At 35.3% G+C, this 14,074-nt stretch overlaps 1 protein-coding gene across 1 annotated transcript in view; it reads left to right on the top strand.

Moving 5' to 3' along the window:
- LOC150105975 (bridge-like lipid transfer protein family member 3B) overlaps positions 1–14,074 on the top strand; it is a 315,418-nt gene that overhangs the window by 272,946 nt on the left and 28,398 nt on the right. The window contains exons 16-17 of the mRNA XM_090393732.1: positions 659–809; positions 13,028–13,281. Of these exons, the coding sequence (XP_090249858.1) occupies positions 659–809; positions 13,028–13,281 (405 nt within the window). The remainder of the gene's footprint in view (positions 1–658; positions 810–13,027; positions 13,282–14,074) is intronic.

Raw genomic sequence — 14,074 nt, 5'->3', positions numbered from 1 at the left:
TTTTTTTTTGTAATAGTTTCTGAATTCATTTCTCAAATTTCAGACAACATATCCAAAAGTATTTTTCTGTTAAAAACTATATCATAACCACGTTGAATGTGACTGTTTCTTTCAATTGGCAATATTTTTCAATTTTTTAAGCTTACTTGTTTTCGCATTTATTCCCATTTAATTTTTTTTCACTTGTTTAATGATTTATATCGCCATGTGTAATAATATAAAAATTTAGTTATGTATTGATAACTTTTTTATTATATAATTCTGGCCTCCATTTCATGTCACAAACTGATTCACTCTTATATACAATATACTACTGAGTGTGGCAAGAGAACTTGGTGTTCAAGAGAACTCAGTATTGTGGAAACAGGCAAGCATAGTGAAGTAGAGTAGTGTCCCCTCCCATGATGAGTCTCTGGATTCCCTGGAGGTGTCACATAATAATAATAACAATAGCCTATGGTTTTCCATTAGCCAGATGAGGAAGCCATTCAAAATGTTGTGATGATGCATTCAATGTCTCAAATTTGCATAGTAAGAAAACAGTTATCAGTTTATATATAGAATATAAATTTTCATATATTAAATAAACATGTTTTTTTAACAAAATGTATTACTAGATTTTTTCCCCTTCCAAGTGTTTATATTTTTATTTTACCAGATCTCTGTAGCAACGTTTAAGTTTTGTGATGTGGAATTCGTTCAGCAGTTCACACCTGATTGCTCCCGCCTACTTTTGCAATGTCAGCACATAGAAACTTCAGAATATGCTGCAATTTCATGGGAAAATTTTCAGTCAAACTTTTCAGCAAGTAAGCAAATTGTGCCCCAATCATCTCATTATTTTATATAACATTTTAACAAACAACAGTAATAGCAATTACCTACGTGAAAATGAGTATTGATTTTGAACATGAATATTCAAATACACACATTAGTTGCATGCATAACTATTGTAGAATTAGTATTAATTAGTTGGTATTAAAAAAAAAGTTTAAAAAAATCTGATGTCTCTCTGACTGAGTGGTTTTTTCTGCATCACAGTAGTGATGCAGAAAATGACTTGGCATCAAAATGTATCCCGCTTATGAAACTGTGTTGGGAGGAACTGCATTAAGTCTTTTGCGTGCAGGTTAAAGTTAGCCAGCCTTAGGGATACTATGTTTTTCTATTGTTCGTAACTTTGGTTTTCTCTACCACAAATGGATTAAAAGATATGGGATCAACTACCCTCTACTGGCAAAAGTTGGTTTTGAAATCCTTACTTAACAAGCTCTTGAACCTAATAGATGAATGGAAGATTGTCTACAATGTAGAAAATTATTTCCTGTCAGTTATCGTCATATCCCAGAATACCTTCAAGATGAAAAATGTAAGATATAAAATTTGATAACTAGTTTTATATTAAAGTTCTCTTTCGTGTTGTTTCAGATTTGATGAGCTCCTTTACTTTTTTTTTTTTTAGCATACTTTACTGCATTAATCCATCATTTTTTTTTCTTGTTGTTTTCTTATACTTGTTTTGCTAATCCTTTAATATCTGTTTACATATCACCCTTAGCTCAGCTTCATTTACATGTTCTCTGATATCCGCATTTATTTTAATCTGCTATTGATGGTACTATTTTGAGCTGTTTCCACCACCTGATTTTCTCTTGAGATTCTTATATCTCCATGAGTTTACCCTTTCATTAACATTGTTAGAGTTTATTGAATTTTTAATACATTGGTGTGGTATGATTTCTCATGTCACCTAATATATAGGAGATGTGATTTCATTATTTTTGTTCTCATAAATCTGTGTCAGCTAGCCTACAAATTAGTTATTCTTTGTAGATATATATGTACTTCCATCGGTTTTCAGAACTATTAATCTTGATAATTACATTTCTTTTTTTTTTTTTTATGTTGATTATTTAAGCAGTATGTGTGGAACTAAACAGAAGTATCATAAAAAAACATACCAGAACTTAACTGAAATTCAGTTGAGAACAGTCGTTGAGAATGTACATTTCAATGGTATAAGGCTGAATTTTTAAATAACATTATTTAGCAATTCAGCCCTGCATTATACTATAAGTTAAAGATGACAGGAAATTAAATTCTTTGTTTAATAAAGTGTGACACTTTTTATCCAAGTGTAAGCAAACAATATTTTCTTGTGAAGTATCTTCACTTCTATGCTACTTGTATATAGAAACCAATGACTTTACATCAGATGCCATAATGCAATGCATCATGGGAAGGGCTGCTATCCAGACTGGTTTCAACCTTTATTGAGGTTAAAGTGCAGGTATACCTCTCCAAAAACTCTTAATGATCAACAAGATCACTCTAAATCTCACTGAGTGATCCTAAAGGATCACTACTAAACTCATCACTCCAGGACAAGAAATTCAGCTGCGACAGGAACAGACCAGCCACCAAGCAGGACCTCTCTACTCCCCTGGAAGCAAGCTACCATCAGTGGGAGCCAGACCCAGAAGAGATACCAAGGTTGAAGTAATGTAGAAACTAGATATTACACATGTACAAGTAGTACTTTATTAAGTACTCTGGATTAGAAATAGATGTTGAAAGTTTTTTTCACTTGGTTATACTATAAATTAAAGATGGCAAAAAATTATATTCTTGGTTTAATCCTTTATCCAAGTGTAAGCAAACAATGTTTGCATGAAATATTTTATGACTAGACTACTTGTACATAGAGGCTAATGACTTTGCATCAGTTGCCTTAGTATCCCCATAATGCAAAGCACACACCCTTTCAGATGTGTATAATGCAATGCATTATGACCATCAAGACCAGTTTCAGCCTTTATTGAGATTTCATCATTAATAATAAAGTGTGATACATTTTGATTACTTCTACATGATTTCAACCTTGTTATCTCCTCTGGGTCTTGCTCCCACTGATGGTAGCTTGCTTCCGGGGGGGGTTCTGCTTGGTGACCGGTCTTTTTCCTGTCATCACTGAGTGGAACCATCACCACTGAGTTTCTTTTCCTGGTATGATGAATTTAATAGTGATTCTTTAGGTCACTCATGGAGATTTAGAGAGAGAGAGATCTTGTAGATCACTCAGAGTTTTTGGAGAGGTATTCCTGCAATTTAACATCCCAATAAAAATTGAAATCATTCTGGGTAGTGGCCCTTCCCATAATGCTAGCTTGCTTGGCTTAGTGGATAGTGTATCTATCCTCCAATCTGAAAGCTCCAATCCCACATTAGTATGGGTATTTGTGAATGTTAAATGGTAAACGATTTTCATCACCCATTGTGAGACTGCCACCTTATTGTTAGAGACATGAAATTCTGTGAGATGTGGGGGTTACAATTTGGTTCCAAACAATACCATGGACACTTCTGAGAACTAACTGTAAGTTGTAAACCTTTTTTTATGGATTGATTTCAAATAAAGACAATAAAAAAATCATTACTATTGATGGTAATTATGATTAAATATTAGGATAAATCATGCTTAAGGCATTTAAATACACTTTGGACCACTAAGATGCATAATATATTGCCTCTCCTGTTAGTAACCTATACTTTCTTGTGATGTAACCTGCTTCCACCAGAGGGGACTCTGGAAAAAATAGTGATTATTTATACTGCAAAAGTAGAGATTCCTACCATTTGATAAACCTAATTAGATTAGATATTCAAACTGGACTTATTAGTTGCCTAGTAAAACATCATCTACCTTGTTTATTGGGATTGTGAAGTAGTGAATGACATTTTGATCCCAGAACCGAAATTTTGATATCTTTCATGCAGTGTAAATGATATCCTTCAAAGGTATTTATTGTGGATCTTGTGACCTTTCTCCATTCAATGTTACAGTAATAAAACAGTTCCACTTTCCAAATCTAGACATTCGGTGCCATTGAACATGGTGGTAATGCATCAAGAGGCTTTGCAGTCAACTAGATTATAGTTGACTGCAAACACCTGCTCTCTCATATCACACCTAGATGATGTCCAAATAGTGTGAAGTGTCAGAAGGTGCTGTTTCCAGTTGATTCTATGAAATGTATCCAATGCATGGTCTGCAAGGCCCAATTGACTGTAGTCATCACTGCAAACGTATCTTTTATTCTTCTAAGCAGATATTTGCTGATCTTTCTGTCTGTCCAAAGTAAGCCAACTTCCAGTAAAAGGACTCTTTATATACTCCAGGTACAGAGAGAGAGGAGACTAATGGCTACAGTTTCCAATATCAAAAAAAAACCAATCCTTCCCCCAATCTTCGACCTTCTCTTAAGAAAGATTTTAGCAATATTATCATCATTCCCTATGTCTGAGGTACTTCAGAAAAAAAGCCAGAAGCTTGCTACTCTCATATGTTCTACTGAAGGTCATCCCCCTCCTCTCTCTCTGTGCCTGGAGTATATAAATTTTCCTGTTCCTGCAAGTTGGCCTGCTTTGGACAGACAGGAAGATCAGCGAAATTCACGTGGAAGAACACAAAAAATACATCTCCAGCCATGATTATGGTCAGTCAGGCAGCCTTCGATACAGTTCACAGAATCAATTGACTCTTTTTGGAACCTGCAGCTGCTCTCAAAAATCATCCTAATTTAAATAAATGTGTTTGCATTAAACTTCCCAAAATATGGGAAACACTAATATTTCGAGATTCCAGTTTATATCCTAGGCTAGCAACAGGTGCCCTTGCTATTTAGGACAATAGTCTTTCATCCACGAGTTTCACTTAGTTTTGTGTTGCCTTTGTGTCTGTGTTACATGTCTCATATTGTAATCCCTGATGATGTCTCAGTGACTGAGATAAAATGTTGGAAGAATTAAATAACATTTTTAACCCTTTATTAGTGCTGTTTCACTCCATTAAGTGTCTAAGATGAGTCAAAGGAAAGTTTGTTATAGTAGACTATTATATAACTAGAAGCTTCTTGTAGTTGACATGTTTAAGGAAAGATTTAGTTATAAACCTTCCTGCATAGATGCTCCACCAGTTGAACAGTTTGGAGCAGTGCCTAATGAAAATACTCTGTAGAAAAGGCATATGGATGTCAGTAACATATACCTTTTTATAGGTATCATGAATGAGAAACAACAGCAATAACTTCAATGAAAAAGTGATAAAGATCATCTTTTAGGGAGATTTTTGAAGCATTGCCTGAAATAATTGGACAGGTTTTGGATTTATATAGTATTATGAGATGTACAGGTAAGAAGCATCTTAAAAGACAAGAATGTACGTGTTTTTGTAGGAGAAGGCTAGAGATGTGATTTGTTTGTGACAAGAAAGGCTAGGTGAGATGCATAAATCACCCCAAGAAAAGAAATCTGATCTTCACTGGAAATCTGAATATTATCAGATGGTAACGGGGGATCAAAGTAATAACTTTCAAGAAATAAGACAGGGCTGAGCTTAGATAGTATTGAAGTTTTCTCACTCTCACTGCAGGCGAATTTTAGTTTTTATGACATTGGTCATGGAAGATAAAGCTTAAACAAGCTTGATGATTTGAGTACTGCAAGATTTGTCATATAACAAGAATTTGAAGAGTGGAGTGTACTGTCCTCAGCAAAACTGCAGATAGGATTTGGGATTACTTAGAGAGAGTCGCTATATAGGAGGAAAGTACAGAATACTGTAGGTACTGTAGCATTGTTTGAGAAATCTGAAGAGAACAAATTAAAAATTACATGTAACATTGAATTTGTTCTTTCGAAATGGTTGTTTCAAGTGTGCCAATGTAAATGCATGTGTCTCTTCAGCTACAGTAGCTGTTGAGTTGGTTACAACTTATTTTTTCTTATATTATTTCTATACTGAAAACTAAGCTCACAAGTTTGATCCTAGGTGTATAAATTTTACTAATGATAATTCTCTTTCTGTTATTTCAAAACAGTTTTACTTCCTTAATAATTCAAAATTAAAGAATTGAGTCTTCACAAAATACATAAAGAGAAAAATATACAATACACAAAGATTAACTTTAGTAACAAGTGTTTCATTCTAAAGGACTTAAAAAAAAAGTAAATGAATCAAGCTTTAACTATGCCCAGATCATGCCAGTTGTTTTAAAGAAAAGAGATAACTTTAAGCTATACTAATGTGCAGAAATGTGAGAATTTTTCCTTAAACTTATATTAGAAGCTCAGGCACATGAACTATTATTATTATTATTATTATTATATATATATATATAAGTAAAAAGATCCTTATCCTGCTGAAAGGAATCCATTGTTCTCACTTTACTTAGTCAGTTGATCAAAAGCGATTAATAAAAATCTCAAGTACCTGATCTGTCTTCTCTTACAAAATTCATTAAACAATTGCAGATTTCCATCTTTAATTAGGAATAGAAAGTTCAGCCCATGATTTGCAAATCCTTAAATTTTGAATACTCATGCATTTCTTTTAAGCATGTTAACCAATTGTCTCTCACATTCTTTCTTCCTGTTATCTGCTGCTTCAAGTTTACTACTTTATTTTCTTTATGCATGAAAAACTATTAGGAAAAATGAACAGCCATCTCAACTTGCCATACATATATATATATATTGCTCAAGTGTAAGTATATTTTTCTCACAGTATAATTACATTAATTCATCATCATCATCATCATCAAATTCCTGCCATGTACCCTCAAGGGGTGTATAGGATATGACAGTACTACATGAAAAAATTACATCATTACTAACTTCCTATCTACAATTTTCCTCCAAATCAGTCTGTTACTTGTCAAGACTCCAACATTATCAGATCTTATATTTCTATTGTGTAAGGCACTTTGTACCGTATCAATCCAACTATATCTTGGTCTTCCTCTGGGTCGTTTTCCTGCCAACCTGGCAGAGAACACTTGTTTTGCTAATCTTTCCTCTCCCATTCTATTTAAGTGACCATAGCACCTCAGATTAGCTCTGCTAATGCATTCCTGGATGCTGACAATGTCAAGTTCTTTCCTAATATCCTCATTTTTAATATGATATTGCCATTGATGCCATCTGTTCACGCCTCTAATCTTTCTCAGGACTCTCATATCTGCGGTCTCTAGTCTTTGGTCAAGTGTTTTACTTCTGATCCAGCTCTCAGATCCATAAGTTAAAACTGGTTTGAACACTGTCTCGTATACAGCTAATTTAATGTTCCGACTAATTTCTCTCTTACTCCATATAAATTTATTCAATTGACTTCCCACCATACCAGCTTTGCTGATTCTGTTGTCTATTTCTATATTTAATTTACCATCTTCAGTAAAAATTGGGCCTAAGTAGCTGAAATGTTTTACTTGTTCCACAGGTTCTCCATTCACAACACAGTTGATATTTTCAATGATTCTGCCTATTTTCATTGTCTTTGTCTTTTTATTGCTGGCCTTCATACCATATCTATTACAACAGCAATTGAATTTAGTCAGAGAATCTTGCAGACTTGTAGCGGATTTATTTAGAAGTATAACATCATCTGCATAAAGCAAAGAGCTGACATTAACATCTCCAATTTTGATATCAGGTTTAATACCACTTTCCTTCATAATGTGATCCATATGGATAATGAATAACAGAGGGGATAATGTACATCCTTGTCTCACACCAGATTTAACATTAAACCATCTTCCTGTACTTCCTTCAATTCTAACTGCTGACTCACAACTCAAATGAAGACTAAGTATTGCTTGTTATAATGCCCCATTGACACCATATAACTGCAGAGTATTGAATAGCTTCTCTCTTGGCACCTTGTCATATGCCTTTTCCAAATCGACAAAACTTAAATACAGATCTCTGTTTAACTCCCATGCTTTCTCGACTATTTGTCGTAAAGTGAAGATCTGATCCTGACAGCCTCTATTTGGCCTGAATCCAGCTTGTTCTTCACCAAGCTTTTCTTCCACAATTCTTCTCAACCATTTCTCAAGTATACTTGCATAAATCTTGCCAGGAAACTCAGTAGGGAAATACCTCTGTAATTCTCACATTCAGTTTTATTTCCCTTTTTATATATGGGTACTATGAGAGCTCTACTCAAATCATCGGGAATTTGTCCCTCTGTCCAGGCTTTCTGAACTATGCAGCCATATGCAGAACTTGCAGCCACTGTAAGACTTTTATACCACCATACTTCAGCATTTCTGGTCGAATATCATCTACTCCTGCTGCCTTTCCACATTTCAAGTATGGATATGTATTCCTGACTGCATGCCTGGTCAGTGTTTTTTATCACTGTGCTGTCATCACTGCTTGTTTCATTTAGCAGTTTTTCAAAGTAATTACTCCATACTTCAAGGATATCTTTTTCTATAGTTTTTCATGTCACCTTTATCATCTCTAACTCCTTTTACAGCACTCTTTCCTCCATTCCTAAGCTTCTTCAACAGCTTCCAGAATATTTTGCCACCTTCTTGATATTTATTTTCTATATTCTTGCCAAAGTCCTCCCATGACTTTTGTTTAGCTAGTTTTACACACTGTTTAGCTTTCTTGCATTTGTCTCTGTATTCTCAAAGAGCACAAGCTGACTTATTTGCCAGGAACTTTTGATATGCTTTGTTCTTTTCCTTCACTGCCTCTTTAACTTCCTGTGTCCACCATGGAGTTCTAATTTTTCTATCCTTGCAGACAACTTCACCACATGCCTCTCTAGCTGAGTGAATCAGGGCTTTCTTCAAGGTTTGCCACTGAATCTCCAAGGTTTGATTCCTGTTCTCAAACTCTTTCATTTTTTCTTCAATAATCTTTGTGTATTTTAGTCTACACTTCACATCTGAGAGCTGCTCAACTTTTATTCGCTTTAAAACTTTCTTACATGTTATTCTTTTCAATATGAAATTCAATTTTATCCTGCTCAAGACTAAATAGTGATCACTTCCAATTTCAAATCCTCTGCACCTTCTGGTGTCCTGCACCAAGGAGAAAACATCACTATAACATAGTCAATGAGACTTTTCTTATTCCTAGCCTCTTCTCTCCATGTGAATTTGTACACATTTTTATGTTGGAACATGGTGTTAGTAATAACCAGTCCATGTCCTGAGCAGAAATCCAACAGATATTTGCCATTATTATTAGCTTTGCTCTTTTCTCCAAATTTCCCCAAAATATTTTTGTATGTCTCACAATCATTTCCTACTCTGCTATTTAGATCCCCAACAAGGACCAAGTTTTCCTTTTTCATTCTGTCAGTTGCTTTTTCTAAATCATCAAAAAATTCCTCCACTTCTACCTTAGTAGAACCTTCTGTGGGACCATAGGCACAAATAAGTCTCATTGTCCAGTTCCCCATTCTCATATTTGCCCACATTACTCTACTTGAGACTGACTGCCATTCAAGAAGATTAGCCTCATATTTTGTGTTGAATACTATGGCTACTCCCTCTTTTCCTTGATTGTCATTGCCTGAATATAACATTTTGTATTTATTGCTCAGAAAAATCTCACCAGTTTTTGTCTTTTTTGTTTCAGTCACCCCTATTATGTCGATCTGGTACTTATCTAATTCCTCAGCTAGCTCCATTTCTTTGCCAATCAGGCTTCTTACGTTGATAGTATCGATCTTTAACTCTGGTGATGTTGAGTTGGGATGTGTTTTCAGATTTGTTTCAGTAGCTGACTTTTCACTGTTCGTCCTGGTTCCCTGGCGAAAACAACGGGGGCCTTGTTTAACCGGGCGACGCCCCAGCCGGCATGAAATTTTGTCATGTTGTACCATCATTTTATCTTTTGGTTTAACCAATAAGAATACAATTTGGTCGGCTAAATCCCAAATTGCCATCCCATCCTCTTTCGTTCACTATCAAAGTAGATACCCAACAGGGTGCACCACGAGAAGTTGAGGATTGGACATTAGGTCAGAAGCCCTGGTCGGTTCTCCGCATTCCTTTAAAGGCTATGTGGAGGTCTCCTCTCAGTTATACAGCTTTGACCCTTAAGCACCCCTTTTAATTACATTAATTAAAGAATCTAATTCTAAGTACAAAATTTAAAATTTAAATACTTGAATATTTGAGGACATATAACACACAGATTGTCTACAAAACCAACCATCATTACATGTAGTGAAAATGCAGAAAGCAAGACTATAAGCTGGTAATCTTGTTAAATAGGCCATTGTTCTGTTACCTAATCAGATTGGAAATGTGAAAAGTGACGACTTTTTTTGTTTCTCACCTATTAAAGGTACGTTACTCTTTTACATAGTCTTGAAACCCTGCTCTGGAGATCAAGCATGGGACTTTCAAGACACTTCAGGCCTGCAATAAGTGTGGCATTAGTCTCACATTAAAACAAAATTCATCTCCCACCTTAAGATAATCACAAACATTCATGCCCACAGTGAGATGTTGACTGCAGTCCATTGAGTGGAGAGCTAGTACATTAACCACTTAGCAACTAGACTGGCAAACATTTAGAGAAACTCATTTTTACATGGCTTGTGTTCAGAAGGATAAAATGTGCTGGGAAAGTAGCTGTGGAATACTAATATAATACATTGATTTTGTAGCCTGAATTGTATTAGCAGTAATTCTAAACAACATCTTCTGTGAGTATGGTGAATCTATATTGGCGATTACGAATTAAATGTTGGGTCTTCGTGTAGTGAAGAAGTTGGATGTTGACGAGTTTCTCACTTCTTTTTTCTCCCTTTTTGATATGAATTGAATATAGGGTTTCTTCCAGATGAGTATGACATGTACACAAATAATGTAAAAGAGATGTTTATTCTAGAGTGCACATTTTCAGCTTAATTAATGGAAAGAAAGAATGCCATCTGAACTAACAGGCTGTTTGGGATTCTTTGGAAGAGACATGCAGTGAGAAACTCTTGATTATCTGTTCAAGAGTTGAAGAAGAATGATACACGAGGTCTGCATTATCTTTGGCTGATGTTACAGTGATATCACTTGGATGTGAGAAAAGTAGAAGTGTGGTCTGCTTGGAGGAGGTATGCAGTGAAATTCTTGTGGCTATGTGGAATTCTCCAACTAGCAGCTGTGGGTTCATATCACACAGGCATGGACATTTTGTGTATCTTTAGATTCTAGATGAACTTCATTTCCTTGTGTGAAACTTGATTCTGGTACTGTAGGTCTGAAGTAGCTTGAAATAATTTTGTGTTAGGTCTCTAGTGCTGTGTTTCCAGATTAGATAATCTGGAATTATCATGGTACATATTACTAATGTATAGCCTTATGATCTTTCATAGTGGGATTCACATAAAGAGAGAGAGAGAGAAAGATGAGAAAGGACTAGGAAGCTCAACTGTCATTTAAGCAAAAGGCAAGCTGTCTGTATTTAGCCTTTTCTCAGATCTAGATTTGCAAATGGTTTCTTTACAGATATGTGCTGTAGTATAGGCAGTATGAAGCTGAAATTTTTGATTTAAGCCACTTGGGTGGAGTGGGAGATGAACTCTCATTTCAGCAAGGATTATTTCAGTTATTTGTTTGAAGTAGGTATTTGGATCAGGAGAACAGAAACAGTAATGCCCATGGAAATGAGAAATAGAAGTCACAGCAGAAGTGATCCTGTTTTTTTTATGTAAGTCCCACTCATAATAAATTTAGTTTAATCCTTTATTCAAGTGTAAGCAAACAAAGTTTGCACCTGAAGTATCTTCAGGACTGAGGCAACTCGTGGTAAAGGTGGAACAAGCTCTCATCACTACACTTATCTTAGTATCACCCATAATGCAAAGCACATCTCCTTGCGGACATGTATAATTCTATGCATTAAGGGAAGGGCCACTACCCAGACCAGACGAGACCTTTATTGAGGTCTCGTCGATGGGACCCAGAGGTGGTGATACTGAGGTGGAAGCAATGGAGAAGTCATATTTACCTATATGAGTTGCCAAAAAGTGTCTCACCTTATTATTAAATTACTCTGGATTTAGAGAAAGATGTTGGAAAGTTTTTTTCCCCACTTGGTTAGACTATAATAAATTTAATTTAATCCTTTATCCAAGTGTAAGCAAACTTTGTTTGCACCTGAAGTATCTTCAGGACTGAGGCAACTAGTGGTAAAGGTGGACCAAGCTCTCATCACTACTTGTCTTAGCATCTCCCATAATGCAAAGCACACATCTCCTTGCAGGCATGTATAATGCTGTGCATTAAGGGTTTGCTTACTCTTGGATAAAGGATTAAACTAAATTTACTATAGTCTAACCAAGTGGGAAAAAAAAACAACTTCCAACATCTTTCTCTAAATCCAGAGTAATTTAATAATAAGGTGAAATACCTTTTGGCAACTCATATAGGTAAATATGACTTCTCCATTGCTTCCATCTTAGTATCACCACCTCTGGGTCTGGCTCCTACTGACGAGACCTCAATAAAGGTTGAAACTGTCTGGGTAGTGGCCCTTCCCTTAATGCATAGCATTATACGTGTCTGCTAAGAGATGTGCTTTGCATTATGGGAGATACTAAGACAAGTAGCGATGAGACCTTGGTCCACCTTTACCACTAGTTGCCTCAGTCCTGAAGATACTTCAGGTGCAAACTTTGTTTGCTTACACTTGGATAAAGGATTAAACTAAATTTATTATAGTCAAACCAAGTGATGGGGAAAAAAAAAAAAAAAAAAAACTTCCAATAACTCCCACTCACAAAAGGCTGCAGGCCTATAGTACATTAGTGCCATGCATGAGGTAAGTATATTTTTTTACTTTCCAAGGTTGTGACAGAGAATATGAGACAAAATGGCTAGATGAAGGATATTCCAAAGAAAAGGAATCACAGACAATATCTGAATTTCTAAGAGGATAACTGACATCTGCAGTATATTTGAAGGTGGATAGGAAAAGGTCTAGGGTGTTGGGAGGGTGATGTGAGGATTATCCAGTATTGTGGTAGTCACAGTTGGTGTTAGGTCAACATTGCAATTGTTGGCTGGTATATCTTAACATTTTTGAGTGTGTGAGATATTTTCTAATTAGGCTTTAGATGAATTTTAATTAATATTTTTATTTCTATGTGTGTTTTTGTTCTTAATTTAGTCTAACTACAATAGTATATACTATAATTCTAAATTTTGAGTTGATTTTATAGGGTCAAGAGGATGGAAAGCAGAAATTAAAGAATCGCCCCCTACAGAACATCACCTAAAATTCCGTCTAGTGCAGTTCTTACCAGAAGCAGAGAACAAAGATAACCCTGGTTTTCTTAGTTTATTAGCTGATAATGTTCACTTAACTCTTCTTATGACCAGTATTTCTGGGTTAAATGATTTCTTTGAAGATGAAATTGCTCCTCAGCCCATTCCAGCAAAATTAATACTTCGAAATCTTTCTCTTCAGTTACAGGTATATATATTATGATGGAACAAGAATGCTTTTTTGTTTTCATTTGTAGTGTATAATTTTGAATAATGCTAATTTGCTATCATCTGTTCTTACTGTCTCATCATCTACTAAGTTTGTCACAAGCTTTAACTCAACATCTAGAAGAAGATGAATAAACCCAATGTCAAAGAACTGAAGATTGGAACCATCACTATAAGGAGTATTAATGGAAAAGAAATCAAACATGTAGAAGAATTGTAAAAGTACCATTTGAACATAATTGGTATTACTGAAAGAAAGAAGACAAAATAAGGTGAGATCTTACTAAATAATAAGTATAGAATTTTACATTCAGGCAATAATGATCAAGGAAAGGAAGAAGTAGCAATAGCATTTGACAAGAAACTTGAAGATAACTTACTGATTGGAAGGCAGCTTCAAGTAAAGTTATATGGGCAACTTCAAAATGGGAAAATGGACAATGAAACTTACTTGTGCCTATGGTCCCACAGAAGGATCACCTAAGGAAGAAGTAGAGGAATTTTTCGAGTCATTAGAACAGGTGGCCGACATAAAGAAAATAGAAAAAGTGGTCCTTGTTAGAGATCTGAACAGCAGAGTAGGAAATGAATCCCACCAAGCATATAGGAACATTTTGGGAAAATATGGAGAAAAGGATAAAGCTAATCATAATGGTAAGTATTTGCTGGACCTCTACTCAGGACATGGACTAGTCATTACTAACACCATGTTTCAACATAAAGATGTGCAAAGGTCACGTGCAGAGAAGACATGAGAAATAAGAAAAGCCTCA

The sequence above is a fragment of the Typopeltis vanoorti genome, chromosome 6 (assembly GCF_054136105.1).
Source record: "Typopeltis vanoorti isolate ZY-2024b chromosome 6, IOZ_Tvanoo_1.0, whole genome shotgun sequence".
In the NCBI taxonomy this organism is placed as follows: Eukaryota; Metazoa; Arthropoda; class Arachnida; order Uropygi; family Thelyphonidae; genus Typopeltis; species Typopeltis vanoorti.
This window is presented reverse-complemented; position numbering and strand designations above follow the sequence as displayed.